This window comes from Erythranthe guttata, chromosome 3 (genome assembly GCF_056151865.1).
Source record: "Erythranthe guttata isolate IM_541 chromosome 3, IM_541, whole genome shotgun sequence".
In the NCBI taxonomy this organism is placed as follows: Eukaryota; Viridiplantae; Streptophyta; class Magnoliopsida; order Lamiales; family Phrymaceae; genus Erythranthe; species Erythranthe guttata.
Genome location: NC_142535.1, coordinates 15,013,848 through 15,040,797, shown reverse-complemented (window position 1 = coordinate 15,040,797; position 26,950 = coordinate 15,013,848). Strand labels below are relative to the sequence as shown.

The 26,950-nt window shown below is 36.2% G+C and overlaps 5 protein-coding genes across 7 annotated transcripts; all 5 read left to right on the top strand.

Moving 5' to 3' along the window:
* The first annotated feature begins 550 nt into the window (after window positions 1-550).
* On the top strand, window positions 551-3,835 carry LOC105965830 (zinc finger protein GAI-ASSOCIATED FACTOR 1). The gene is made up of 3 exons (XM_012990384.2): window positions 551-1,570; window positions 1,678-1,838; window positions 2,854-3,835. The coding sequence occupies exons 1-3, from the start codon at window positions 1,032-1,034 to the stop codon at window positions 3,594-3,596; spliced, it is 1,443 nt and encodes a 480-aa protein (XP_012845838.2). The 5' UTR covers window positions 551-1,031; the 3' UTR covers window positions 3,597-3,835.
* A 1,849-nt stretch (window positions 3,836-5,684) lies between these two features.
* LOC105965800 (inositol-pentakisphosphate 2-kinase) lies at window positions 5,685-11,082 on the top strand. 3 transcript variants are annotated; one of them, XM_088815612.1, is made up of 10 exons: window positions 5,685-5,898; window positions 6,612-6,779; window positions 7,042-7,146; window positions 7,801-7,937; window positions 8,281-8,428; window positions 8,910-8,956; window positions 9,086-9,196; window positions 9,340-9,942; window positions 10,287-10,466; window positions 10,732-11,082. In XM_088815612.1, exons 4-9 carry the CDS (start codon window positions 7,899-7,901, stop codon window positions 10,458-10,460), a joined length of 1,122 nt encoding a protein of 373 aa, XP_088671738.1. In that variant the 5' UTR covers window positions 5,685-5,898; window positions 6,612-6,779; window positions 7,042-7,146; window positions 7,801-7,898; the 3' UTR covers window positions 10,461-10,466; window positions 10,732-11,082. The 3 variants fall into 3 exon arrangements, with proteins under 3 accessions (XP_088671738.1, XP_012845812.1, XP_012845819.1); XM_012990358.2 differs by having other exon boundaries at window positions 5,701-5,898; window positions 7,734-7,937; XM_012990365.2 differs by lacking the exon at window positions 5,685-5,898 and adding an exon at window positions 6,077-6,320 and having other exon boundaries at window positions 7,734-7,937.
* Window positions 11,083-12,877: 1,795 nt separating this feature from the next.
* Window positions 12,878-17,336, top strand: LOC105965791 (Protein phosphatase 2C family protein). Its single transcript, XM_012990350.2, has 5 exons — window positions 12,878-13,273; window positions 14,246-15,096; window positions 15,373-15,697; window positions 15,830-15,979; window positions 16,865-17,336. The coding sequence occupies exons 2-5, from the start codon at window positions 14,369-14,371 to the stop codon at window positions 17,165-17,167; spliced, it is 1,506 nt and encodes a 501-aa protein (XP_012845804.2). The 5' UTR covers window positions 12,878-13,273; window positions 14,246-14,368; the 3' UTR covers window positions 17,168-17,336.
* Window positions 17,337-18,229: 893 nt separating this feature from the next.
* On the top strand, window positions 18,230-20,322 carry LOC105965772 (arabinosyltransferase RRA3). Its single transcript, XM_012990334.2, has 2 exons — window positions 18,230-18,611; window positions 18,991-20,322. Exons 1-2 carry the CDS (start codon window positions 18,450-18,452, stop codon window positions 20,101-20,103), a joined length of 1,275 nt encoding a protein of 424 aa, XP_012845788.2. The 5' UTR covers window positions 18,230-18,449; the 3' UTR covers window positions 20,104-20,322.
* Window positions 20,323-23,581: 3,259 nt separating this feature from the next.
* LOC105966308 (ricin B-like lectin R40G3) lies at window positions 23,582-25,993 on the top strand. Its single transcript, XM_088815614.1, has 4 exons — window positions 23,582-24,284; window positions 24,374-24,496; window positions 25,352-25,580; window positions 25,695-25,993. Coding segments are annotated over exons 1-4 (789 nt in total). The 5' UTR covers window positions 23,582-23,849; the 3' UTR covers window positions 25,697-25,993.
* Window positions 25,994-26,950: the final 957 nt, after the last annotated feature.

The following is a 26,950-nucleotide window of genomic DNA, read 5'->3' as shown; positions in this document are numbered from 1 at the left end:
GCATTCGGTTCTTCAAATTTAAACTTCTGGCTCAGCTGACGCACAACTCGATTTTAAAACAAGTCTTGTTTCGAATTGGTGCACGTCTCAAGAAAATTAATAAACATGGTGGAACTTGGAAGTTATATAGTGTGAGTAAAATATACATTTAATTAATTATATTTACATTAGTTAATTAGTAATCTTCCAACTAATTAGAGAAACAAGGGTAAAATTGTAAAAAAGAAAGGGAATATTATTCATTTGAACTATACTAATAATTATCCGAAAAATATATATAAATCGTGTTTGAATATAATAATACTATTTTAATAGTAAACCTTGGTTGAAAAATTGAAATGCTCAACTCCCAAGATGCACAGTAAACGACAAACACAATGCAACGGAGGTAGTGAGTTCCTCCGACAAGTGTCCCATGAGTGCAGATTCCTCCACGTGGACGGTCGGATTCAAACTGCCCATATCTTCATCCCGAAGAAGAAGAACGGCTTAACCACAGCTAAATAAACCATGGTTAATTATCTGCCGCCGCTTCATGATTAATCACACAGAGCTAGAGAGAGAAAGTAGAGAGAGAGAGAGAGAGAGATTTTTATCAGAATTATTTTGACTACTGCGGCAGTGCAGCAAAACTAGTTTTTTTTTTATTTTTTTTTATCATAATAATAATAATAGAGTCCAAATCTCTCTTTTTGTTTTCTTTTTCTCTCTCTCTCTCTCTAGAGAAGATACCAACAAACCCAAATTCTAGTACAAAACAAAATTAATTGTTTTCTTCTTCTAGCTTAGTTTCTTGCAGCAAAACTGGTATTGATCGTCGACTGAAACAACCACCGCCGCCGTCGCCGCCGTCGAGTGAGCTTTACGGCTACTGAGTTGAACCGGCGTCGAGTGAACTCAGTTTCGAAGACATGTACAAAATATAATTTCTCTCTTTAATTAGGTTATATCATCAAGTTATAATTTGATCGGTTCAATACGGAAGAAGGTATATATAGATAGATATATACATATATATATTTATATATAGCATGCAAAAAACCATGGTGGAAATTGATGGTTCCCCACCTCCATCGTCACTTTCCGGCGAAAATCAAATAAAATCCGATCAACCGGCGACGGAAGCAGCACCCTTCCCCACGAAGAAGCGGCGGAATCTCCCGGGAATGCCAGATCCAGATGCGGAAGTGATTGCGCTATCGCCGAAAACGCTGATGGCGACGAACAGATTCGTGTGCGAGATCTGCAACAAGGGTTTCCAGCGGGACCAGAATCTTCAGCTCCACCGGCGAGGCCACAACCTGCCGTGGAAGCTCCGGCAGCGGACGAGCAAGGAGCCCCGGAAGCGGGTGTACGTGTGCCCGGAGGCGAGCTGCGTCCACCACGACCCGACGAGGGCCCTCGGCGACCTCACCGGAATAAAGAAACACTTCTGCCGGAAACACGGCGAGAAGAAGCACAAGTGCGAGCGGTGCTCCAAAAAGTACGCCGTCCACTCCGACTGGAAAGCCCACATGAAAACCTGCGGCACCCGAGAATACCCTTGCGACTGCGGCACCGTCTTTTCCAGGTCATTATTATATTATTAAATCAATTAATTAATTAATTAATAAATACTACTTTCATTTAATTTCATTGCCTGCATTTATGCTGAATTTCATTAATTAATATTTTCAGGAGGGATAGCTTTATTACGCATAGAGCTTTTTGCGATGCGTTAGCGCAAGAGAGTGCGAGGAATCAGACGGCGGCGCCGCCGCCGGTTTCAAGTCCGCCGCCGCCACCGCTGACACCGTCCACCGGAGTGCTGTCGCCGGTGCTGTCAATTCAGAGTTCGGGTAAGTTATTCTTTACTATTGTTATTATTATATGTGATTTGACTGACTGCATTTGTATAATTTGCTAAAACGAGGGTTAACATGTACAATTATTTTTTATTAATTATTTATTATTTTTTTTTTTTTTTTTGAGGATAAGTATATATAGTAAGATTCACAATGTGTGACGACACTAACTAACTAATATAGAATTTTTGTAATATTTTTCACCATCATCCTAAATTAGATGCTACACATGGTTAATCTTTGAACAGTTCAAATTTTGTTAATATAAGTACCCAAATTATTTATAAATAACTAGGTGTAGTATTTAATTTCTCCTACTATATGTATTAGTACTTTCTTCGTTTCGTTTTACAATATCTGTAGTTTTTTTTCGCACATATTGAGAAATAATATGGTGTAATTAATGTTTGGAAAAACACATTAGAAATACTAAAATAAACTGTATAGTTTAATGGGAAATTAAATGGGTTGATAATATGATAGACTTGGATTAATAAGGTAAACTATTAAAAAATGCACTACTAGAACTAGAGTGGCAAATAATATGAAGAAAAAAAATAATAATAATCATTTAAAGCAAGAAATAATTTGAAATAGATGAAGTAAAATAGTTTCCGGTATACACTCATTGCAACTAGTTTCTGCTGTTTAATTTTGTGTGTGTGTGTGTGTGTGTGTGTGAGAGAGAGAGAGAGAGAGAGAGAGAGAGAGAGAGAGAGAGAGAGATTTAAAAAAGAGATGAAAAGAGTGTATGATTGTTGCATGGGCTTTTTCTCTACCCAAAAAAAAAAGAAAAAAGAAGAGAAAAAAAAGGTTTCTTTTTGAGTTGAAGTAGTTTTGCATATTGGGATTCAGTATATTTTTTATTTGAAAAAGCTAAATCTTTTTTTCTGCTTTTCTTTATCTCAAAGCACTCCTTTCTTCCTTTTTGATCCTGATCATGTGCCCATTCTTTTTTTCTCGTGTTTGTTGTCTTCTCTCTTTTTCCTCGTACGCCACGCCATCACAGAACCGCCGGAAAATCATCAGATTCCTCAACTGCAACCGCCGCCTCCGCCTGCGGTCACCACCCCCAGCAGCTCCTCCACCTCCAGCGGCAAAGCCGGAGCCTCCGTCTTCGCCGGCATTTTCAGCTCGTCAACAACATCCGAACTTCCCCAGCATCATCAACCACCACCTCCGCCGCCGCCCTACTCCGGCAGCCTACTCTGCCCAATGCCGCCGCCACCTTTCGACCCCATGTCACTCTCTCTTTCATCCTCCCTCTACGGGGCCCACCCATCCCTATTCCCGCCTCCAACCCACCAAAACACTCAGCCGCCGCACCCGTCACTCTCCGCCACCGCACTTCTCCAGAAAGCCGCGCAAATGGGGTCCACGTCATCGTCCAACTCATCATTCCTCCGCGGGCTGGGGCTTTCTCTCCCCTCCTCTTCGGGCCCACACCACGCCACAACTAACGTGAAGCTCGAGAGCAACTCGTTGGCGTTCGGGCTCGGGCTTGGAGTGGGGCCCGCTATATCTAATTCGGGCTTCAACGAGATAATGTTTGGGAACAAGCCCGCCGCCGCCACCACCCTTGATTTTCTCGGGCTTGGAGTGGGGCCCGGAGATCAACCCTCCTCCGACGGCGGCGGTTTCTCGGCTTTTCTGAGCTCGATTGGCGGCGGTGGTGGTGGTGGAACTACGTTTGTCGGCGGAGGAGACATGTGGGATGATTCGGATAATGATCGGAAGCCAACGATGCTATAGTTTAATCGAACGAGGTTTTCTAATATTGAAGAATTTAAAAAAAAAAAAAAAAAAAAAGGAAGAAGATGCAATTAGCTTTAATTTATGCATACATCTCTCTCTTGGTTTTGATTTGGAGGGGGGTTATATAAGTGCTTGTGATGACACCTTTTGGATTTATGCTCTTGTAATTTGAGGTGAAGAGTTTTTGTATATGAGAGAAGTGTTCTTAGTTTTTTGTTATTTTTAGTTTTAATGCATGGTTGTTAGTGTTACTTTAATTTGTAGTTTAGTGTGTATAATGGTGCATTATTTTATACTTTGAGTTGTTGTCATTGTGCTTTAAACAATAATTTGAATTTTCAAGTAGACGAGGGTTTACTTTGTGATATAACAATAACTATCTAGGGTAAATAAGTAAATAGTTAAATGGAATGCAACATAATTTGTCTCGAACACTTTCTAAGTCGATCTCGTCATATTTTGTTAGAGACAGTTTGCGAATTATTGTACGATTGTGAGTTTATTCAGTACACTTTAAGTAGATGTGGGTTCTATTAGTTTATCGCGTGCGAGTGCATGTATTGACTTTTGTCAATTAAAAAATAAGTGAGTGAGAAAAGTGAGGTACGCTGTTGATTTTATATTATCAAAGAAACTTCAATTCAGAACTGCCAAATGAGTTATCAAATATTCATTTGATGTTACTACGTACAATATTAGTTGTAAATTAAATTTAAGAAAACAATGTACGACAAGTTGGACTTAAAATGCGATAACAAAAGGGGATTGGATTTATGCCATTAAACATGCATCATGATTTCTCACAAGTGAAGAGAGTGATTAATAAACAAGAATTTGTCGGAATGGTAATTTAGTTTTATCACACAAATTTGATTTTCTTTAAATTTAGGGATGTCAATAGGACCATGTGAACTGATGATAGGCTTATACTCCAACGTCGTAAGTTTCACGACTAGAAATTTAAACTCGCATGTCATCGGATCTTATAGTTGGAGATTCACTCAGCTCACATATTATTTCGACTTTTCGTTTAAATCGGGCTCAGATTGAACTCATAAGTAGTTATAACATTAAAACTCAGCTCAAATGGACTATCATATTGATTAAAATTATTATTTCTTAAATTTTGCCTTATAAATGGCAATTTATATAATCGAACCTTAAGAGAATTCAAAACTAATTTAAGAGAATCCCTTTGCGGTGGATTGATTTCAAAAAGGGCAAAATCTCAATAAAGCTATATATATATATATATATTTCCCAAATAAAAGAGGGGTCTAAGTGTAGTTATAACTAACTTTATTGCACATAGCCTAGGTGTAATTTATACTAATATCCAAGTGTGACATAATAATATTCAATTTTCTATTTATTGGTCTAAGAGTTGTTATATCATCATATATTAAATTATTAATGTTTGAGCAATTATTAAGAATTTAAGATGGTGATAGCGTCGGGTGAGTACTGTGAATAGTCAAATCTTCAGTCAATTAAGACAACTGTTGGGTCTGAATTCCTATATTTAATGCATCCATGTTATTTTTCCAGACATATTTGTCCCTCCACTAGTCCACTGCATTACATTTTCAAAATAAATAAATAAATAATCTGCTTAAATTATATTTTTTCTCCATTTCAATTTTCAATTTAAAATAATATTTTAAAAAATATTTTCCTAAATTAATATTTTATTAACTGACTTGAATTTGTCAAGTGCCAACTGTATTATTCAATTTATACAAAAAAAGGAACTTAAGTGAGAAAACTTATTCCAAAATCAAAATTTTGTGTGTCGAAATCGACGAACTTTGAAAATTTTGTTTTTCATTCGCGTATGTATTTTAAAGTACATAACAATAATAATAATGTTACGAAGTGATTTTCACAAAAATGAATATTTTTTGGAAATTAAAATTGGAATAAAAAATACACATCCAATTAAAAAAAAAAAGAAAGAAAAAATATCCCTTTTGAATTAAACTCATATTTTTAAATAATAGTGTTTTAAATTTGTTAAACAAGCAAATTGCTAAAAATATTTACTAATAAATAAATAAACAAAGAAGGAAAAATATATATATATATATAATGATAATAAAGTACAATTAGGGCAGGTTTCACGCTACTAAACTCACTCACCTCGCAATTCTCACCCAATCTGCCATCGGTATTCACCAGCCACCACCAGTCGACCACCGCCGGCCGTTGCTCGTCGCCGGCCGTTGCTCGTTTCCGCCGCCGCTGCTCGTAGCCGGCCGCTCACAAGTTGGCCGCTCACTGTAGACGTCATCATCAATAGGTCCCCTTTTTCAATTTTCAATTTTCATTTTTTATAATTTTTATTGGTGTGCGCGTGTGTGCTCTGACTTCTGTGTGTGTGATTAAAAAAGAAAGAAAATGCGATTAGAAAGAAAGGGAAGATGTTGGACAGTTGCTGAAAGATTATAAAATAAGAAAGGTTCGATTTTTTTTAATTCAAGTTGACGCAATTGAAAAGAGAGCAGCACTTTTCCACATCAAAAGATTTCTTCGTAAACACTTTTGAAAGCAGCCAAAAATGTTGACAGATACAATTAACATGGTTGTTGCAGCCAATTCGAATCCAACTACCCAAGATATCAATTTTTTTTGTAACTCCATTAACAAGTCATATAAACTCTCTACTTTCTTCTCCCTAACTGTGTGAATTAACACAATTAATCTTCAGTATCCTTTTTGAAAGTAGGTATTGGAGAATAACAGTTCATCTCTGCTTTTAACGTAACTTAATATTTCTCAGTAGAGTTCTTTAATCTGTGATGAATGTTATGACTTTTAGGAGTTTTTATTTTTTTATTTTTTGGTAATTGTGTTTTTTTTGTGGGATAGTATTTTCTATTTTTAGAGAATGGAAGATTTCCCGGTTCCCATCCCGAATTCCCGAAATATTTAGGGATTCCCGATACACCGGGATCTTAAAGTTCTATCCCAAAATCCCGATTAACAAAGATTATACTTTCTTTTTGTCACTAGGAATTGGAACACCTTGGCGAAATTTCTGAATTCGCCACTGCCTCAAATACCTCTGAATCCAATTCGACGAATGTTTAGCATCGAAACGTGATAATATTTCGTCGAAACTATAATATTGGCGGATCGTTTTGTCTTCCTTTGAGCTGTCGCCATTGTTTAATTCTGAAGGTGCGATTTTTGTTTCCTTTCGTAAGTTGTACTTGATGATTTTGGTTTGCCTGTCAAATTTGGGTATCGGGCTTGTATGCGGGCGGGGTCTGAATTTTTTCCAAGACTTTATAGAGCTCAAAGGGTGATCATGTCTTGAAATGTTATGTAAACTGAGTTGAATTAATATTACGAGCTTGTCAAAGTTTTGAGTTTTCACAGTCCAAATTTGAGCGAACGTAGTGCCATATTCAGCCTTAAGTTTTCTTTTGTTTGCGTGTAGTGGATGGCGGAGGTTTTACAGGCGAAAGATGCGGATGAATGGGCTTATAGAGGAGAAGGAGCTGTGAACTTGGTTCTTTCCTATTGTGGAACCTCTCCTAAATTTGTAAATTCTCTCTCTCTCTCTCTCTGTTTTTTTTTAATGAATTTGAAATTATTTTAATGTTGTTTCTTTGAGAGGGTAATTGAGACTGAAAATGAATTTTTATAGCATTGGAAATTAACCATCCATTTGGTTTTTATTTCTTCACTAATTTAGTTAGGGAGAAAATTGACAAAGTTGCTATAAATATTTTTGCCCTTTTGCATGTCTTCAGAAAATTAGTTCTGAACCTAGGTTGGCATGTGGTTTTATTGGGTTTGCCTCATTGTAGATCACCGTCGTGCATTATTCCATATTTTTTGTGAGAAAAAAATAAAGTTAAAATAGTTAATAGTTAATACATGTTTCAATTGATCAATGTATTAATTTCAAAAATTGATTGACGAACCAAGTGCGTGAAAAGAGGGACTAATAAGTTTTTTTGGAACTACTTATTCTGTCCAAGACTGACTAATTTCAAAAAATAAATACCAGCTGAAAAATTGTAAATTTAGTAGTTCAAGATTGAAGAGTGCCTTCAATTCGTCCACTAACTGTACAACTAGATAATTAGATGTAACGAACTTCTTAAATATCTTTATTGCATCTAGGTTGGGAAGGTGTTACGGATACAAAAAGTTTCAAATAAAGTATCTAAATATGAGAATGGTCATTCAGCTCTAACCAAGGATGAACGAGTCTTGTGGGGACAATTTGAAGGCATTGTTGCTGCCCGGACAAGGGAAATTGCAGAGCAACTGTATGTGCAAAAAGTAATGTGCCCATTGTTGGGTTCTGAACATGTTGATGCAGGTGTAAGCTATTATTTCCTTCTCTTTTTTTTTTGTTTTCTTTTTGAAGTTGTATTGGGTCCTTTTGTAACCAACCATTTTTTTTTTCTGTCTGTTTGTAACGTGTAATCCTCATGATCATTGATTTCCCTCAACAAAAAAACATTCAAATGAAACTTACTGCACCGTTTTATTCTTGGTTACTATCCAGCAGATACTTTCTTTGTCTTGTAGTCACAAATTGTAATTACTTGTTGATATACTCTTTCATCATTTAATTGTAATTACTGAACCTATGTTTGTAAAATTATCATGAGTCTCCAGAACAATTGAGCTATTGGATCTTGTCATGTGATTTTTTTGACAGATTCGCATTCTTGTGTCAAGAGAGTTTTTAAAGGCAGTTGAAAACAAAGTTCTTCTTCAGCGTCCTACGTTGCGTGTTGATGCTGCCAAAGTCAACCCCCTGTGTGATTCAGTTCTTGTCATTGCTGATCATTCAATATTTCCTTCTGGTATGAGCTACTTACCGACATTGATTCGATCTTGCATGTGCACTTGTTACTTACCAAATCTATGTTTTGTAACTATTTTAGATTCTTCAGTACGTTTCAACTTATCCCTCATTTTCTATTTTTTACTAAGAGGGTGCAAGAGTTCTGATTGTTGCCAATGACAGTGTTATACCCATTCACCCCACCTAATATACGGACACGATTTTTAAACAACCATTTTCAAATTGGAGATAGTAGTTAATTGGACTATGAAGACCTATTTTTGTCATGTATTTGGTACAGTGAATGGGTATAGCATTGCCACTGGCAACAAATAACTCAACAACCAGAACCCTTGCACCCCCTAAATGCAATTGAAGAATCTAAAATAATAACAAAACATGGATTTGGTAAGTAAGGAGATCAAAGATTAGCTATGTATTTTCATGTTTGCATTCTTATATTTGGATCTACAATCTGCTAATTTTGGTCAATTTTACAGTTAGAGGTATTCTGAAAGAGGACTTTTGTCTGTCGGTTGAGATAAAGGTGCATTTCTTGAAATCCACACCGCTTGCTTCTCTTCGCATATATGCTAATTCTTATAATGTAAACCTTCAACAATTTTCTGGCAGTATATAACGCCTTTCATTTTATTCTCGTCTTCTGCAAAAACAGCCCAAAGGTGGATTTCTTCCTACTTCAGACTTTATAGATGAAGAAAATGCAGTCAAAAAGAGAATTACTCGCTTTAAAATGCACCAAGCTCTGAAATTGCATGATGGAGTGGTAATATTTTGACCTTATCTAAGCTTCTCCTTGAATGGAAATGAGCATCATTATGGATGTTCGGTTGTCTGTCATCTTATATCTAAATATTTATTGTTTGAGTTTTTGTTAGCATGTAACCGATGGAGATTCTTTAAATGCAGATATCAAAAATAAGTAAATATGACCCACTGGATTTGTTTTCCGGATCCAAGGATGGAGTACAAAATGCAATTAAGTGTCTGTTTCTTACACCCCAGAATAACTTCCGAGTTTTCTTAAACGGTTCGCTTATTTTTGGAGGCATGGACGGTGGTGCGGCAGAGTGTGTGAGTTATACGGTCGATCAAGCATTCCAAGACGGAATTAAACGTGTTATTGTGGCAAAAGATGGGATGCACTCAAAATATTTTCTGGAACTCGTTACTGAAACTGTTATGAAGTCCGGTTTGTTGAATCAGCTTCTTGAAGTACAGAAGCTTGATTCTATAGATATTGAAGGGGCCATCCATGCCTATTACGACTTTGTTTCTCTCCCTTGTATGGTCTGTCGTAAAAAAGGTGAAAACAAATTTTCGGGAAGATATTCATCAATACATTCAATGTCAAAGGATGAAAAATTAAAACTTGTGAGGAATTACTTGATATCTGCCACCGGAAAGGACCTAAGTATGATGATTAGTTTTAGGCCCAGAAAAAGTATGGATGTGGAGTCTCCGCATAGGTCTGTACTCCTGAAAGAAATCAATCAAACTTTTGATTACAAGGTGAAGTCTTTATATATCCTTCCAAGTATTATTATGATTAACTTCTGATCTGTAGTAAAGAAGGCTCGATCCTAAGAAGATATAAAATCGTTGGCAACTTAGATGAACTAAATTCATTGGCATATATTTGTTTTTCTCTACCATTTATTATTGAAATGTCACACCGTTAGATCCATGTATTCATTACAACATTCACTTTTATTTCATCTTCTTGCCGCCTTCTTTAGAAATTATTAGAGAATTATTCGCCCATTGTTAAACAATATAATTTTTTTACTTTTTTTTTTTTGCATGTTGGTCTAATTGCCTTCTGACTAAAGTTCATTATCCGTAAAATATAATAGGCATCTTTCATTGACCTGGATATGAAACCACTGAAGAAAATGGAGTATTACTACGAGTTAGATCAGCAGATAGTTAGCTGCTATGTCCAGATGGTAAAAGACGATGAAGCAATTCAAAATGGTGTGGTGGGCATCGACGGTTCTTTAAACTCTTACATAGCCAAGTGGAAATAAATTCTCGTAAGTCATATTATTTCTTGCTTTCTTTCATCTAATTTATAGTTTAAAAATACATATAATTCAATTTTGCATTGCATTTCAGTTCATCTTTAGAATAACTGTCTGAAGCTGTAGATCAGGAACCGGCTTTGATCATTCGTTGTGGGTTTTATTTATAGCTGTCCAAAGAACTTGTAATGATTTTTAAGTTGCAGCCTTAACGTAGGTGTGTGATTAACAAATCATTTGCCGTTATGTAAACATGTAGTATTTCATGCTTGTGCAGAAATGGAAGGTTAATTGAGGAGCTCAATGAAAGAGGCATGCCGGCTTTTTTAATCCTATGAAGACAGCGATGTATCTATTAGTTTGGTGCCGTTTGTTTCCAACCCATACGAGCAATGATTTTTTTATAAAGCTAGATTTTTTGGACTTAGTGTTGCTGGAAATGGTATGCTGGGAGATGGATTAGATTACCGTTCATCCATCAACTCTAGGAGATTTAGGACAAAAAGTTAGTTGAATCAGCGACAAGTTAGTTGTCTATGGTTTTATGTAGTTTGTATCAGTATCTATCTATCTATCTTGTATACTCTCCGCCTTTTTCTTAATAAAATGTAAATTTTCGCACTTGTAATTTTCTGTACATTTAGCTGTACTGGCTACGAATTTTGTTCATGTGTATCTGGTGGAGATTTATTGACATAAGGACGGCATTTTAGCAGCCGAGTTTACGAGTGTATCTTGTGCTTGAAAATTTCGACGAGCCTGCTTGTTTTCATCCCAGCTTCGAAGTTTCTTTGAGTTCGGCTGATAGAATCTCATCCCGTTTCCAGGTGGAATCCTTCAACAACTTAGTGGCTCTACCGGGTGTGCTAATCCGCTCGATAGGAAATTCTTCGGGAAGGGTTCTAGACGAAGAAGAAGAGGTCCCGTATGTAGTAAGATTGATTATCGTTAAACTATTTTTAGTATATCGGTTTGTTTATGAGTTGAACTTAGGTTGGGGTTTGACAATTTTGGATATGGAGTTATTGGTTTGAAGGTTTCTGCACTTACATAATTGAGTTTCGGTTTTTCGTTAGTTAAGCTTTAAGGTCTTGGGGGTTTGTGGGATTATTCCATGGGTTCACAACCATTGTCATTCTCTAGGACCATATTTAGGGTTTGGGGCATGACAAACAGTCCGCCCGAATATTTTGAATTTGTTAAAAGTCACTTGGGCAGTTCAGTTAGACAGAAAGTAGACAGTTTAAATTGTTAATAGACAGTTAAGACTGAAAATGGGCAGTTAGCTTAGTTGGAGAATATGAACTGAAAATAAACATCTTAGATGAAAATAACATTTTTTCAATGAGAGGACGAATGAGTTGGAAGATAATAATGTATTTTGATGACCATATGTCTGTTTAAGCTCTCTAATTAAATTTTTCGAGGGACTTTTAGCAAAATGTCAAAATATAGTTATCGTGATATGAAAGGGTACTAATGTTCAATAATGTTCAGCAAATTGCCCCTAGATGCAAATATATAATATAATGCAATAATTAATAATACAAGGAGGGTAAAATCTACTTTACCAACACCAAATTGGCACGAGATACACGAGTAATGATCATAGAATCTAGGCTTAATTCCACCTTGCACCTTTGAAATGTAGGATTTTGGTGTTTGGGGTCATCAAAAAAGATAGATGGTATTTTGCACCCTTAAAATACAATAAAACATTCACAATGCACCATAAATTGAGTTTTTAAAATTTAATGAGCGCAACTTTTTTACTTTTATTGATTTTTTTTTTCCAGAGTGCAAAATAACAAATTAAATTGTTATTTTCTTCTAACTTCTAAAGCGTACAAAGTGTGGAAAAAAAACTTCACACAAAATTACCTACAAAATTATATTTTCTCTAAAAGAAAAGAACATAAACTTATCAATAAGTTATTCGATTGATGAATCTTTTATTATAATTATGAAAATATTTGAGAGTAATACAATATGAAGATATAATTTTCAAATAACTTAATAACAAAATAGCTGAAAGAATTTTATCTTTCTATAAAATACTTTTTGGTGATAAAAAATTATATTTTTTAAATACGTTGATGAGATGTTTTATTTTTTATTTTGCACTTTACATTTACAGTTTTGAGATTGGCTTGAAGAATTGATGAATGTAAAATTTTGGATTTGATAATTGACATCTTAAAAAATACCTCTAAAATTATTAAATTATCTTTATTATCTTAAAATAATCACTCAAAGTGCATTCTGCATGATTTATTATGTTTCGAGGGTGTAAAATGATATTAAATTTTTCAAGGGTACAAAATACCTAAAAACTATATTTGAAGGGTGCAAATTGCAAAATGAGATTAATCATAGGATCTACCTACCCTGCGAATGTTGAAACGTCACTTTTTCCACGTGACAAATTATGTGAACTTGAAGATATCTAAGAAAGGGACATAATAGTCATTACACAACCAGTGGCGAGTATTTATTTGTTGACATTTGATAATTAAATCCCCAAAATCAGTCAAAAGCTAATTAGGGTTTGTTGGTGGCGGTGGATTATTGGATCAGAAGATTAATGCCCATCTCCCAATCCATTCTCTCCTTACGTAGCTTCTGAACTCACCGTTTCGGAAACCCCAACAGCCACATAGATCGTCGGCGCGTGGATTTCACGACCCGGCCCCTCGAATACCTCTGAATCCAATTCAACGAACCTTTAGCATCGAACCCTGATAATATTTCGTCGAAACTATAATATTGGCGGATCGTTTCGTCTTCCTCTGAGCTGTCACCATTGTTTAATTCTAAAGGTGCGATTTTTTTATTTTTTATTTTCCTTTCGTAAGGTGTGCCTGATGATTTTTGTTTGCCTGACAAATTTGGGTATCGGGCTTGTATGCGGGCCGGGTCTGATTGTCTGAATTTGTCCAATACTTTGTAGAGCTCAAAGGATGATCATGTCTTTGAAATGTTATGTAAACTGATTGTGTTAATACTATGAGCTTGTCAAATTTATGAGTTTTCGCAGTCCAAATTTTGGCGAATATAGTGTCGTATTCAGCGTTATATAGCTTCTCTCAGTTGGGATTGATTGATCTTATAGATTGCAATTAGCACCTCTGCAGAGCGAATTATAGAGATTGTCAAATCTTTTGATCTTTATTTTGAGTATGGTTTTATGTTCTTAAGATAGGGTAGTGACATTTACGAAAAATACTCCAAACAATATGGCTTATCTTAACCGTGTATCGTATTATTTCTTAACTTGTTTGTTCCGGCAAGCTCAAATATGTAGAACAAGGATTTTTCCTTTTTCTTGAATTTCCTAAGAGATTTTCATGTGATGGCTAATCTAGTTAATGTCAGGTTTGAATTAAAACTATAGTTCTTGGTGAGTCAAAATCTACTTTTGTTGTGATACATTTTAGTCGTATTTTATTAATTTTAAGGAAGTGAAACCAGAGCTTGGGAAAGCAATAATCTTGGGTGTATGAGTTGTGTTAAGTAGTAGAGATAGTAATTATTAAGCGTACAGCTGCTTTCATGAACACGAAGCTTTCTTTTAATCTTGTGCCCATGAACTTTTAAGTTGAACTTGTTGTATAGCAAAGTGATTTTTTGGCGCAAAGAAAAGGCTGCTGATACAGAAGAGGAATTCATGTCTTTAATATAATGAAAGTTTTTTCTTTTACTATATATTGCCGGTCTATGCAAGTATGAAACAATTTTGTTTGGATTTGCATTCTCATGTTTGCTCCTCACAGTCTGTATTAATTCGTCAGGTTTCTCTTAACATTTACTGGAGAGAAAGAGGCTACTGGTTGCACAGTTGTGAATACATGCATTCAGAGTGATGATAATTATCTTTGTTTGTTGTACTTGTGACTCTTATCTCTGTGACGAAAATGCCGTCTAGTTATTTCTCAAGACTTCAGAGTGCAATACTGCAAAAAGCCTGCAGATCAGCCTCGGTGAAAGGAAGTGGAATCCAAGAAAATTCAGATGCTTTGATTGGACAAGGGAAGGCTTTGGTGGGCCAATCGAGGCTCGTTCATTCATTACCTTCTAGAACATTAACAGACCTGCATGAATTTGTCAGGCCCGGTACTGTTGCTTCTGCACAAGCGAATTTGCATATAGCCAATCGAAGAAAGAATCTTTCAGTCGCTGGAGCATTCTCTCGTGCGATTTCCTTACCTTCTGTAACAGGGCCTTCGTTTCAAGTCTGTGGCTATCACGTTGATTGCATTAGCTCCGAAAAGGCAGATATGGCAGTCTGTGGTTCTCGATCTGCTATTTCCGATTGCTCTGTCAGTAATTTGGCTTCTTCTAGGCCTGTACGACCTGGTGTGGCAGCGTATCACTCTTATAGCAGAAGGAGCTTTAGTAATTGTAGAAGAGCTAGCATGAGTTTGGGAAATAAAGAACAGCCTAATAATTTCTTGTTGTACGGGTTTTTCATGTACAATGTAGCGAAGAGGAAAGGGAATGGTAATCCGTTTGTTGGACTTGGATTTGAAGGTTTCCATATATCGTCTTCGGCATGTTCCTCTACTGGCACTGCTCGTGACGTGTCGTTCGGTAACTCTGTGAGGGAGGAGCATGAATCAAGTTCTGCTGATGAATCGAAGCAGTATGTTGTTTTCAGTTTTTTTTCAAACTTAATATTTGCATGAAATTTATCTAACATCATTGTCACTTGTTTTGCATCTCCTTGTTGCCTTGTGTATGCACCATTAAATTTTGTCCAACGTTCATAAGCACCTTAATTGACTACTTGTATTAGTCAATTATGTCCGACGTGTTTCAAACCAGGCGACCTTCACCACTATGGAAGTCCATCATAGAATGTTTACAAGTAGTTTTTTTGAAACAATTTCTAATTATTATGAATTGATGTTAATTGCAGAAATGCCCCAACCGACAGAACCCTGAAACTAAATTCCGGATCATGTTACCTGCCCCATCCGGACAAAGAAGAAACAGGTGGAGAAGATGCTCATTTCATTTGCACGAGTGAACAAGCCATTGGCGTGGCAGATGGTGTAGGCGGATGGGCTGATGTCGGCATTGATGCCGGTAAATACGCTCGTGAGCTAATGTCCAATTCGGTCAATGCCATTCAAGAAGAACCAAAGGGCTCCATTGACCCAGCCCGAGTACTCGAGAAAGCCCACACTGGCACTAAAGCTAAAGGCTCTTCAACCGCCTGTATTATTGCTCTCGCAGAACAGGTTTGTTGTGTGTGCGCTGTGCGCTATTATTGTCGACACATTTGTGTTATTAGATTTTGGTGCTTCTGGTTTTGCAGGGATTTATTAATCAATTAATTATTTAATCCTTCTTTTTTTTTTGTGTGTGTGTAGAGTCTGCATGCGATTAATTTAGGAGACAGCGGGTTTATAGTGGTGAGAGACGGGTGTACGGTATTCAGATCGCCTGTACAGCAGCACGATTTCAATTTTACTTATCAGCTGGAGTGTGGTAATTCTGGGGATATGCCTAGCTCTGGACAGGTTGCTTTAGCTTCTTCTTGCGTTCTACTTGCTTTCGACTTAATGTTATGTGATTATTTGATTCCTTCATTTCTTAGAGAAATCTCTGTTTCGATCGAGGAAAATGCTAAGTAAAAAGATGAAATGATTAACTGAAAAGGATTTCTTGTTTTGTAGGAAGGTAAAATGATTTGGGGAAAAGGGGGAATATTTCGTGACTAAAAGAAGGAAAATATATTTCCTCAAAAGAAGTTGAGGAAAAAAACTACACCTAAAACTAGGGGTGAAAATTGGAGCATGATATATCCGATTTCCTCCGATTATGATTCGGTTTTTTTCGATTTTGGAATTCCGATAACCCAATTCTGATTTTTTTTTCTTCGAATTTTTATATGAGATTCTGATTTTAATTTCCGGAAATAATTCAAAAAATTCCGATTCTTTTAAAAATTTACACCGATAATATGAATATTATTATGCATTTTATATTTTAGATGACAAAATTGGAATTTTCCGAACCGCAAATTCGGTTCCAAATTTCTGTTTTTTGATTTTTCCAATTTTTTAGAATTGGAATTAGTTTCACTTCCGGAAAAAAAAATTGAGATTTTTCCGAAAAATGCTTATTCCGATCCAATCTGTCCGATTTCCACCCCACATAAAACACTAGCAGGTTTTCTACCTTCTTCAGTTCCAATTCCTCTCTGTCCGATGAAACACTCAATTGTGGTAGAAGAAAACGACTTTCCACAAAATCAATTTCGTCCCCATTTTCGTTTGGAACCAAAAATGCTTGAATTGTTTCTCAAATTATTTGTTTTCATTTGCTTTTGCATTTTTCATTTTCCCCGTTTTTCAAAATCGAAAAACCAAACACAGCTCTAAAAGTGGTTGGGTGTGGTGCAGGTGTTTACAATCCCTGTAGCTCCAGGAGATGTAATAATAGCTGGAACCGACGGTCTGTTCGACAATTTATATAACAGCGACATAACAGCTGTTGTGGTTCACGCTGTGAGAGCAGGCTTAGGCCCTCAGGTGACAGCACAGAAGATCGCAGCTCTTGCGCGGCAACGGGCCCTGGACAAGAACAGGCAGACTCCGTTCTCTACGGCAGCTCAAGAAGCTGGATTCCGTTATTACGGTGGAAAGCTTGATGACATCACCGTTGTTGTTTCTTATATTGCCAGTGACCACAATGCTAATGTATGATGACTCTTTTACCCCCCTCTCTCTCGCACACACACAATGCACTCAAACGAAATCGTCCTTCTTCTACCTTTTTTTTTTTTTTTTTTTTTTTCTGTATGCATCAATTCATTACTTTACGAGTTCATTGCAATTAGTACCACTGTTATTTCTTATTTCGAACGACACAAAAGTTTCCCGTGTTATATTATTTAGCAAATACCATCTATAAAATGTGTCACACTGTAGGTTGCATACAATCTAATTTAACGAATTTAAGGGTGGAAATCGGATATCAGTTTGGAATTAGCATTTTCGGAGGAATTCTATATTTCTTTTTTGAAGTGAAAAATTAGTTACAATTCTGTTATAAAAAAAAAAAAAAATTCGAAATGAAAAAACTTGTTCCAAAATTCGAATTTTTTTGGATCCGAAAAGGGTGAAATTTGGAAAATTTCAATTTTTATTAGCCTAAAATCAAAAAGTTTAACACATAATAATTGTGATATTATTAGTGTAATTTTTAGACAAAAATCGGAACTTTTGGGATCGAAATTGACGAAAATAATTCTTTTTTGCTCTAATTCTACCTTGGTATGAACGGGTGTAGCCGAATAGAGTAAGGTTATCCACACTAGTATGTAGGTTATTTCTATGCTACATCCGATGAATACTACACCGAGTGAATTTTTATACACTTGAGTAGCATATAATAGACCGTAGATGTAATGTAATAACCGCCATGCCACCATTAAAATTATTAAAATCGATTGGTTTGATTAAACCAAAAGGATTGTTCTTTATTTATTTATTTATTTCCAAAAATTTCATTTTGTATTTTGTTTGTGCAAATTATTAGCAATAATTTTGGAATATTATTAAAAAATGCAATTAAAATGGAATCACTTAATTAATATTTAATAGTCATAATGAGTAATGACAAATAAAAATACCTTATTGTGGTATGAAGTCAATACAATTAGGTAACCCTACGACCTCAGGCACGTAGACACACGCGCCAGCCATTTATTATCAATTATCATTTATCAATAGTCAACTCTCAAATCCTAATTTTAAGATATAATAATAGTTGCCAACTTTTATAGAAAGAAAACAATAATTCAAAAGTTGAGTAATTACAAAAACACCGTTCATCACGTACGATCGGAATCCTCCGCCTCAATAAAAACGACGACGACGACGAAAAACAGAAAAATTCCATGTTCGTGTAGTTTTTCGAGGTCGAATGCTTTCCAATTCCTGCTGTTTTTTGAATTTCCCCTTTCTGATTTAACGTAATTGGAAAATGGCGGTGGGCCGGAGAGAGAAGAACTACCAATCGCGAATCGCGGTGGCAATCGGGATCGGAGTGGTGGCTGGCTGCATCTTCGCTTTCGCGTTCCCCCATGGATTCTTCTCCGCCAATCCGCCTGCTCAAAATCGCCTCCGCTCCAAGTCTAATTTTGAGGTGCCTTATTTTTTTTTTCTTTTGATTTTTCGCATTCTACGTTTATTTGGATGTAATGTGGTTTCTTAAAAATAAGGAAATTGATTTTTTTTTTTTTGCTCCCGAGCTCTGTTTTACTTCAAATTAATGAAATAATTGAATACCAGTTGATACATGCCTGAGTTATTATGTTCTTCCTTAACTGCTGTTTTGCTTGATTTTCAGAAGATGCTCTTAGAATCAAACAAAGCTATAAAATGTTTTAGTATTAAATTTAGTATACATGCATGTGGAAGATGATTTTATAGTACTAGATTTTCTGCTCAACTTTTCCATAAATTCCATTCAATACTATGATTCTGTAGAATTTTACTTAATTATTCAGTGGATTGGTGCATAGGTTGGTTCGTCATCATGTGAATCTACGGAAAAAATAGATCTATTGAAGTCAGATATTATGAGGTTATCCGACAAGAACGTCGAGTTGAAGAAGCAAGTCAGGGAGTTGAAGGAAAATATACGCCTCGTCGAGCAAGGAAAAGACCGTGCACGGGACCAGCTTACGGTCTCCAGCAAACCAACCAAGGCTGGGCCTTTCGGTACTGTCAAGGGGTCAAGAACAAACCCTCCCGTAATTCCCGACGAAACTGTAAACCCTAGACTCGCAAAGATCTTGTCCGAAGTCGCAGTCGGAAAAGAGCTTATAGTGTGCCTAGCCAATTCAAACGTGAGAGCCATGCTCGAGATCTGGTTCACAAGCATCAAGAAAGTGGGCATACCTAACTACCTTGTAGTGGCATTAGACGATCCGATTGTAGACTTCTGCGAATCGAACGATGTTCCTGTGTACAAGCGGGACCCAGACGAGGCTATTGATACAGTGGGAAAAACGGGCGGCAACCACGCTGTGTCAGCTTTGAAATTCCGAATCTTGAGGGAGTTTTTGCAGCTTGGTTATAGTGTTCTTTTATCGGATGTTGATATAGTTTACCTGCAGAATCCATTTCATCATTTGTATAGAGATTCCGACGTGGAATCCATGTCAGACGGGCATAATAACATGACAGCTTACGGGTTTATTGATGTTTTTGACGAGCCTGCAATGGGTTGGTCTCGATACGTACACACAACGAGGATTTGGGTTTATAATTCGGGTTTCTTTTATATAAGGCCAACTGTGCCTTCCATTGAGCTATTGGATCGGATTGCTGACAGGCTGGCAAAAGAAGATGCTTGGGATCAAGCTGTTTTTAACGAAGAGCTATTTTTTCCGTCGCACCCTGGTTATGACGGGCTTTACGCTGCTAAGAGGACTATGGATATTTACATGTTTATGAATAGCAAGGTCCTTTTCAAGACGGTTAGAAAAGATGCTCGTTTGAGACAACTTAAACCGGTTATTGTTCATGTGAATTACCATCCTGATAAATATCCGAGGATGAAAGCCGTGTTTGATTATTATGTCCTTGGCATGAAAGATGCTCTTGATCCGTTTCCAGACGGGTCCGAGTAGGCGAATATAATTTTTTTTTTAATTTATTAGTCTTTTTTTCACTTTAATTCGCAGTTTTACGGAAAATCTTGACAGGGTTGCCCTCTTTTTGGAGTTGTTTTGTGCTAACGACACTTAGAGCTTATACGATGCAGTAACCTTCCCCACCATCTTGTCAGTTTAACACAGTCTTTGTATCTGAATGATTCAATTACAATATACTCAAATTCTTATTTCGTATTTTACTACAAAGTCCCGTTATTCATTGTTCAGACAGTCTTTTACTGCTCCTTTACAGTCTTCTATCCGGGTTTATCTAACAGAACTACGTAAGAGTCCAATTCTATCCAGATGGATTCTTTTTGTGTTCTTTCAATCAAAAGAAGTTGTGATATGGATATTCTTGATATTTTGTTTCTGAGTATCGCAGTTTCGTTTCTAATTTTCTTCAAAGAGGCGTTATAATAGTACATTCGACATTTCACGAGCAGCATGCAGGTCCGAAAATGCAGAAGAAGAACTCGAAGCAGCTTATCAAGAAATGGTGCCAAAAATGCAGGTAATTAAAAATAGGCAATTGTATTATATACTTCCAAAAAAAAAAATCGATTTTTTCGCTAAACATTATTTATCACACACTGCGCTTATCAGGAGGGATTTGAGTATATCCGAATCGACCAAAGAAGGCCTCATCAGGTAAACCTTCTCCAGTGGGTGTAATAAAAACATAGATATGTGAGCCATCTTTAACACCATGCTCTTTGAGACCAACTTCGACTTGTTCGAGCAAGATTTGCCGTTGAGCATTGTCTAGTAATAGAATGAGTTGATCGATCGGGAGATTTTCTTGATCTGCGATCTGTCTCTTTAAGTCTCCAACTGTGGCATCTTCTTTCACTTCCACGTAGAATAGAGTTCCGGTTAGTATCTCTGCTATTAGCTTCATTTTCTTCTTCCGAGTTTTCGGCTCTTCCTTTAGTGGATTTTTGTGTGTTGCCCTGTGTTGAGAGAGAGAGAGAGAGAGAGAGAGAGAGAGAGAGAGATAGTTAGTTAGTTTTGCAGCAATTCTTGGCTTGTTTACCGTTGTTAGTTATGAATTTCAAACAATGTAAAAAGATGTAATATTTGAACGAGTAGATGAATTCTAGTTCCTTGAGAAACGGGTGCAGTAACAACTTCGGTTTTCCACTACATCTTGATCCTACTAATCTCTCTCTCCCCTACTAATATTTCTCTCTCTCCCCTACTAATCTCTCTCTCTCTCTCTCTCTCTCTCTCTCTCTCTCTCTCTCTCTCTCTCTCTCTCCAACTAATCTCTCTCTTTCTCTCCTACTAAATCTTGTTATATTCAATAACTTGTCTTATTGCATTAAAACAAAAACACAATACAATTATACAAATATGCAATACACACACGAGTAACACCATGCAAATTGCTATAGAACATGCATACTCGGATAAACTAAACATTACTAGATTATACTTAAAACAAATAAACAAAACAAACAATATTAATTATTTAAAAGTTACTATTGTTCTATATTGCTGTGGTTTCAGTGTGCTACGTTAGGTTAAGTTTAGATTAATTAATGATAATTTAGTGCTGATTTATTTATTTATGGTTTAGATTTCAAGAATTTAAACAAGTTTAGGGTTCCTGAGTTGTTAGATTCCTTCATGTGAGTTTATTAATTAGTAACTTATTACGTGGAAATAAAACTTAGAAAAATAGGTGAAACAAATACAATCATGGTACGACCAAAATCGACAGTTTCGTAAATTTTCGGGTTGGAATGAAATTTCTTGTTCCTAATCAGAATTTTTCTCATTGGAATCGGCTGAATTTGGAATTTTTATTTTTTATTTACCCAATTATATAAAATACAATATACTTATGATATTATAAGTGTAAATTTTCGAAAAACAATTCAAGATTATTTTTTAAAATTAAAATGGGAAAATTAATATCTCATGTATAATCCAAATTCGATTAATTCAGATTCGGAAAATTGTAAATCAGAATTCTCGGAATTTGGAATGGAAGAATTGGTATAAAATCGAAAATTTTCAAATTTCAATTGAGAGAATTCAAAAATTTTATTGCAATTTTCATCATTTATAATAGGATAACCATTTCCCCAAGGTAAAGTATAATCACAACAAAACCACTTCATTTTGAGAAATTACATCCATCCCGTGCTGTTTGTATATTTCCTACAAAAAGATGTTAATATAAGATATCTACAAATTTTAAGGGTATATGTAATTATGCAAAAAATAGGGAATGTTTTGTAAATAAATCTTATTTCAGGGGCGGTTGTAATTTACCCATAATAATACAATGTCCGACCTGTAATTGGCATTTTGCACCCACAAATTGCATGAATTTCGCACTTTACACCCTGAAATTGAAATAATAACACTTTGCATTCTTCAACTACAAAGTTCTTGGCACTCCGCACCCTCCATCATGTTTTAGCCAATGTTGTAAAAAGCGGTAATCGGGTCCGAGTCGGTCAGACACCGACTCACGATTAATCGGTGCGGCGGTGATTAATCGGAAATAAATCGGGTTTTAAAATTTAATATAATATATTTCTAAATATTATTTATAAATACTCCAAACATATATAAAAAGATATTTAAACATAGTTATATCTCCATCATGTATATATCCCAATAACATAATGCATAAATATCCTTATAAAATATAAATAAAAAAATAATTTTTTTTGAATTTACATTTATTCTTGAGCATTCTTTGCATACATCATTAGTTCTTTAACAATAACAATTAACATAAACAAAATAAGGCATAAACTCATTTCTTTTATTAAAATCCAATTTTTATTTTGAATTATAAAAAGAAAAAAGAAAAAGAAAACCAAATTTTAACCGATTTTTGACCGATTTTTGCCACCGAGTTTGACCCGCTTTAAAGGTTTGACCGCCTCAGACCGCCTAAAACCGCCTCATAGGCAAAAAACCGATTTTTCAAACATTTACACTAAAATCGTAAAGGTTTTAGATCGTCTCCGTCTCGGAGACCGATTAATTGGCCGCCTCGGCAGATTTTTAGAACACTTTTAGCTCGAAAGTGAAGGGCAACCGATTCTATGAAATTTGCAAAAGACCGGACTTGTCCTTTTCTATTCTCATAAAGTTATAAACGTTCACGACTCTTTTCTTCGTTTTACACTAAGAAAATGAGGATGACTAATCTGCCCTTTTTTCTTTTAACAAACAACAACAAACAAAACAAAATAAAAAAATAAAAAAATAAATAAAAAAGAAGAAGGACAGATTTGTCATCCTTACAAAAACCGGTTTCCCATCAGTTTTCAGGCCAAAAGATGATGAAGGTGCAAATTGCCGAGGAATTTGTAATTAGAGGGTGCAAAGTACTATTATTTTAATTTGAGGGTCCAAAGTGCCAAACTCATGTAATTTGAGGGGTGGAAAGTGGCAATTACCCGATGTCGACACACCTAATTAAAATATCTAAAGAGAAGAAGAAATATCCAACTCTGCAAATAGTGTCTGCAAACAAGAAGCATCCCCGAAGCCATCACTTGACAAATTTGATCACCCTCTCCGCCAATTAATTAATAAACAATCTTAGCTCCTAATCGCAATTAATTAACTAACAATCTTAACCCTTAAGTCTTGCTCCTTTATATATATATATATATAATTATATATATACACACACACCCACACTCACTACTTCATCAAACACCTAGTGCCGTGTTCAATCAGCAAAGCTCATGGATCACCACCACCACCATCACCATGGCCGGAGAGAAGAGGAACAACACCGACCTCCGCCGCCGCGACCATCCCCTCCTCCCTTCTACGGCGTAAACCAACCCCCGCCGCCGTTTCCTCCGCCTCCGCAAGTCCACCACACCTCCCACACCGGCCCCGGGCCTCAATCATACCCTCCACCACCTCCCCCTTCCGCCTTCGCCGGCCACCCCCCACCACCACCACCCGGCGGCGGAAACCACCAGCACCACCATCCCCATATGCCCCACTTTCCTCCGGTCATAAATCACCACACCGACCACCACAAAGACGACGACGAATTTGCCAACAAACCCTCATTCAGAATGTACAGCAAGGCCGAACCTAATTACTCGCTAACCATACGAGATGGGAAAGTTGTTCTCGCCCGATCCAATTCATCGGATCCTTGTCAGGTGTGTGTGCTGCTGCTAAATAAAAATAATTAATTATATTCATTTTGAAAATGGGGATTTTTGATTTGTGGTTGATGAAAATGTTTTAGCACTGGATAAAAGATACGAAATCCAGCACGAGGGTGAAGGATGAAGAAGGGTATCCAAGCTTTGCTTTGATCAACAAAGCCACCAAACAGGCCATCAAACACTCCATCGCTGCTACACAACCGGTAATTAACCTCGTAACCGCTCGCTTTCGTCTTTTACGGAGACGGATCAATTTATTAATGTGTGTTTGTTGATTTGTATTAGGGTTTTATGTTTGATCTGAATTAGCTTCTTGAACTGTTTGATCCGCACACCTTGTTTTCGTCGGGATACGGATCAATTTATTTATGTGTGTTTCTTGATTTTTATATTAGGGTTTATGTTTGATCTGAATTAGCTTCTTGAACTGTTTGATCCGCACACCTTGTTTTCGCCGGGAACCACCGAAGTTTATATTCATGGGTATTTTGTATTTACAAGATTTATGTTCACTACTGTTTGTCTTCGTAGCTCTGTTTTATCGTGTAAAATCTGATGCCTTTCATGATTGGGCTAGAGGTTTTCGATTTTCTTTACTGGAGCAAAAACCGCCCGATTTTTATAAATTCACATTCGGAAGTTGGAAATAAATCTAAAGTGGAGTCGCTTGTGTTCTATTGGAATACTATTTTGATTCGAAAAATCTCAAGTTTATGATCGTATGTCTGTACGGATAAAAATACGGGAGAAAGATTCGTAGTTTTGTTAGTCGTCTTGCAAACCAACATTTCCCATCTAAGTATAAAAAATCCTGTTTTTTTATCTGCTGTCATCTCGAACAAATTTCAAGATTCATGCTTTTATAATGAAAAAAGGTTAGAGAGTTAGGTGCCTAAATATCGACTATTTTGTGGTTGTTATAGTTCTTAAAATTTTATTAAGACAAGAAATGGCTGTAACTTGTTACATGTCGCGTGATTCTTACAATGATTTGTGAAAAATACTTTGCATCAGAATATTTGATTAGATTAAATTTTTTTTTTTTTATAATGTGACAGGTCCAGTTGACTGCTTACAACCCTAAGACACTGGATGAATCGATATTATGGACGGAGAGCAAAGACTTGGGCGATAGTTATCGAACGATAAGGATGGTTAATAACATAAAGCTAAACATAGATGCTTTTAATGGCGATAAAAATCACGGTGGGGTCCACGATGGCACCACAGTTGTTCTCTGGGAGTGGAAGAAGGGAGATAATCAACGCTGGAAGATCGTTCCTTACTGTAAGTCCCTTCTGCACTATAAGAAGTCGAATTATAGGTTTTACATCCAAATATTTTGAATTTTTAATAGTTGACTAATATCTACTAATTTAATCTTTCTTGTATACTCTCTAGGATATACGAAGGGAGAACAGAAGCCTTCTGTGTTCACAGGTGTTTCTATGGCTTCGATTATTAATGTAAAACACGGTTTATAATTTATATATGTGTGCCTTTCGGCTCTTGTTGTGGTAACCTTAAAATTGTGTATGTAGTTACGTTTAAATAAATAATGCAGCCGGACTATGGGGGCTTACATCCGCTTCGTTCGTGCAGGCTTGTAGTTGTATGTATATGTATGTATCGAGTATATTGATGATGTACTATGAATAAGATCTATTTATGGACTTCTGATCCTATTATGTTTCCTTAAATAAGATTTGTTCTAGAGTTTCTACGGTGTTGTAGGTGTTACACCCGGTGAAATACAACGAGCAATTTTGTTGATCGTACACAGGGGTGGCTGGGGCGCCCCCCCCCCCCCGCCCCCCCCCCCCCCCCCCCCAAAGAATTTTTTTAATAGAGTTTTCTGTTATTTATGTATTAGTTAATGCATTTTCGCCCCCAAACTTTTAATTTTGAATTTTGTACACTTTAGTCCATAAAAACAAAAAAAAAATCTTCTCTTAAATTACCCGATATTTCAGCTCCCTTTAGAAAACCCCCCTGGGTCCGCCCCTGATCGCGCACACACACGTGTGGATGTGTGTAAATAAGTTGTTATTTCATGCTTGTGCACTTTTGGACTTCTCTATTTTGTGTGTAGTAAGGAAGTAGAGATAATATGTCATCAAATAATTAGCAACCTATTTGGATTGCAAATTCTAAACCTGATGAATTAGAATTTGCAAAATAATCTTAGATTATTCTATATTAATAGTTTTAATATGATTTTAAATTGATAATTGAGGAAATGTCTTTGAAACCAAATAAAACATATATCGGAAAAAGCGCAAATAATCAATCGTGTGTGTACAATCGAGATGAGTGCTCTCGTGCTGTGACATTCTAGAGCTTTATGATAGCACAATTGAGATAATGACGAGTTTTGCCCCTGCGAGATGGAGCGAGAAAATGTCAGAACGGAACGAAGATTCTCATCCCAAACTTGTATTATTCGACAATGCCATGTGAATCGCTGGAAATATGTAAAGTATATGGCTAACACAATAACGAAAGGGGGTTGGAGCAGACTATCGTAAGAAAAAAAATTCATTATAAAAAGATTTGATTCAAAAGAAATTTCATTTAATAAAAGTATGCGATCGCGGATTATTAATTCGTTGAATAGTCGTCAATTCGATTATTTTAGAAAAGTTCGTAGGCTTTGG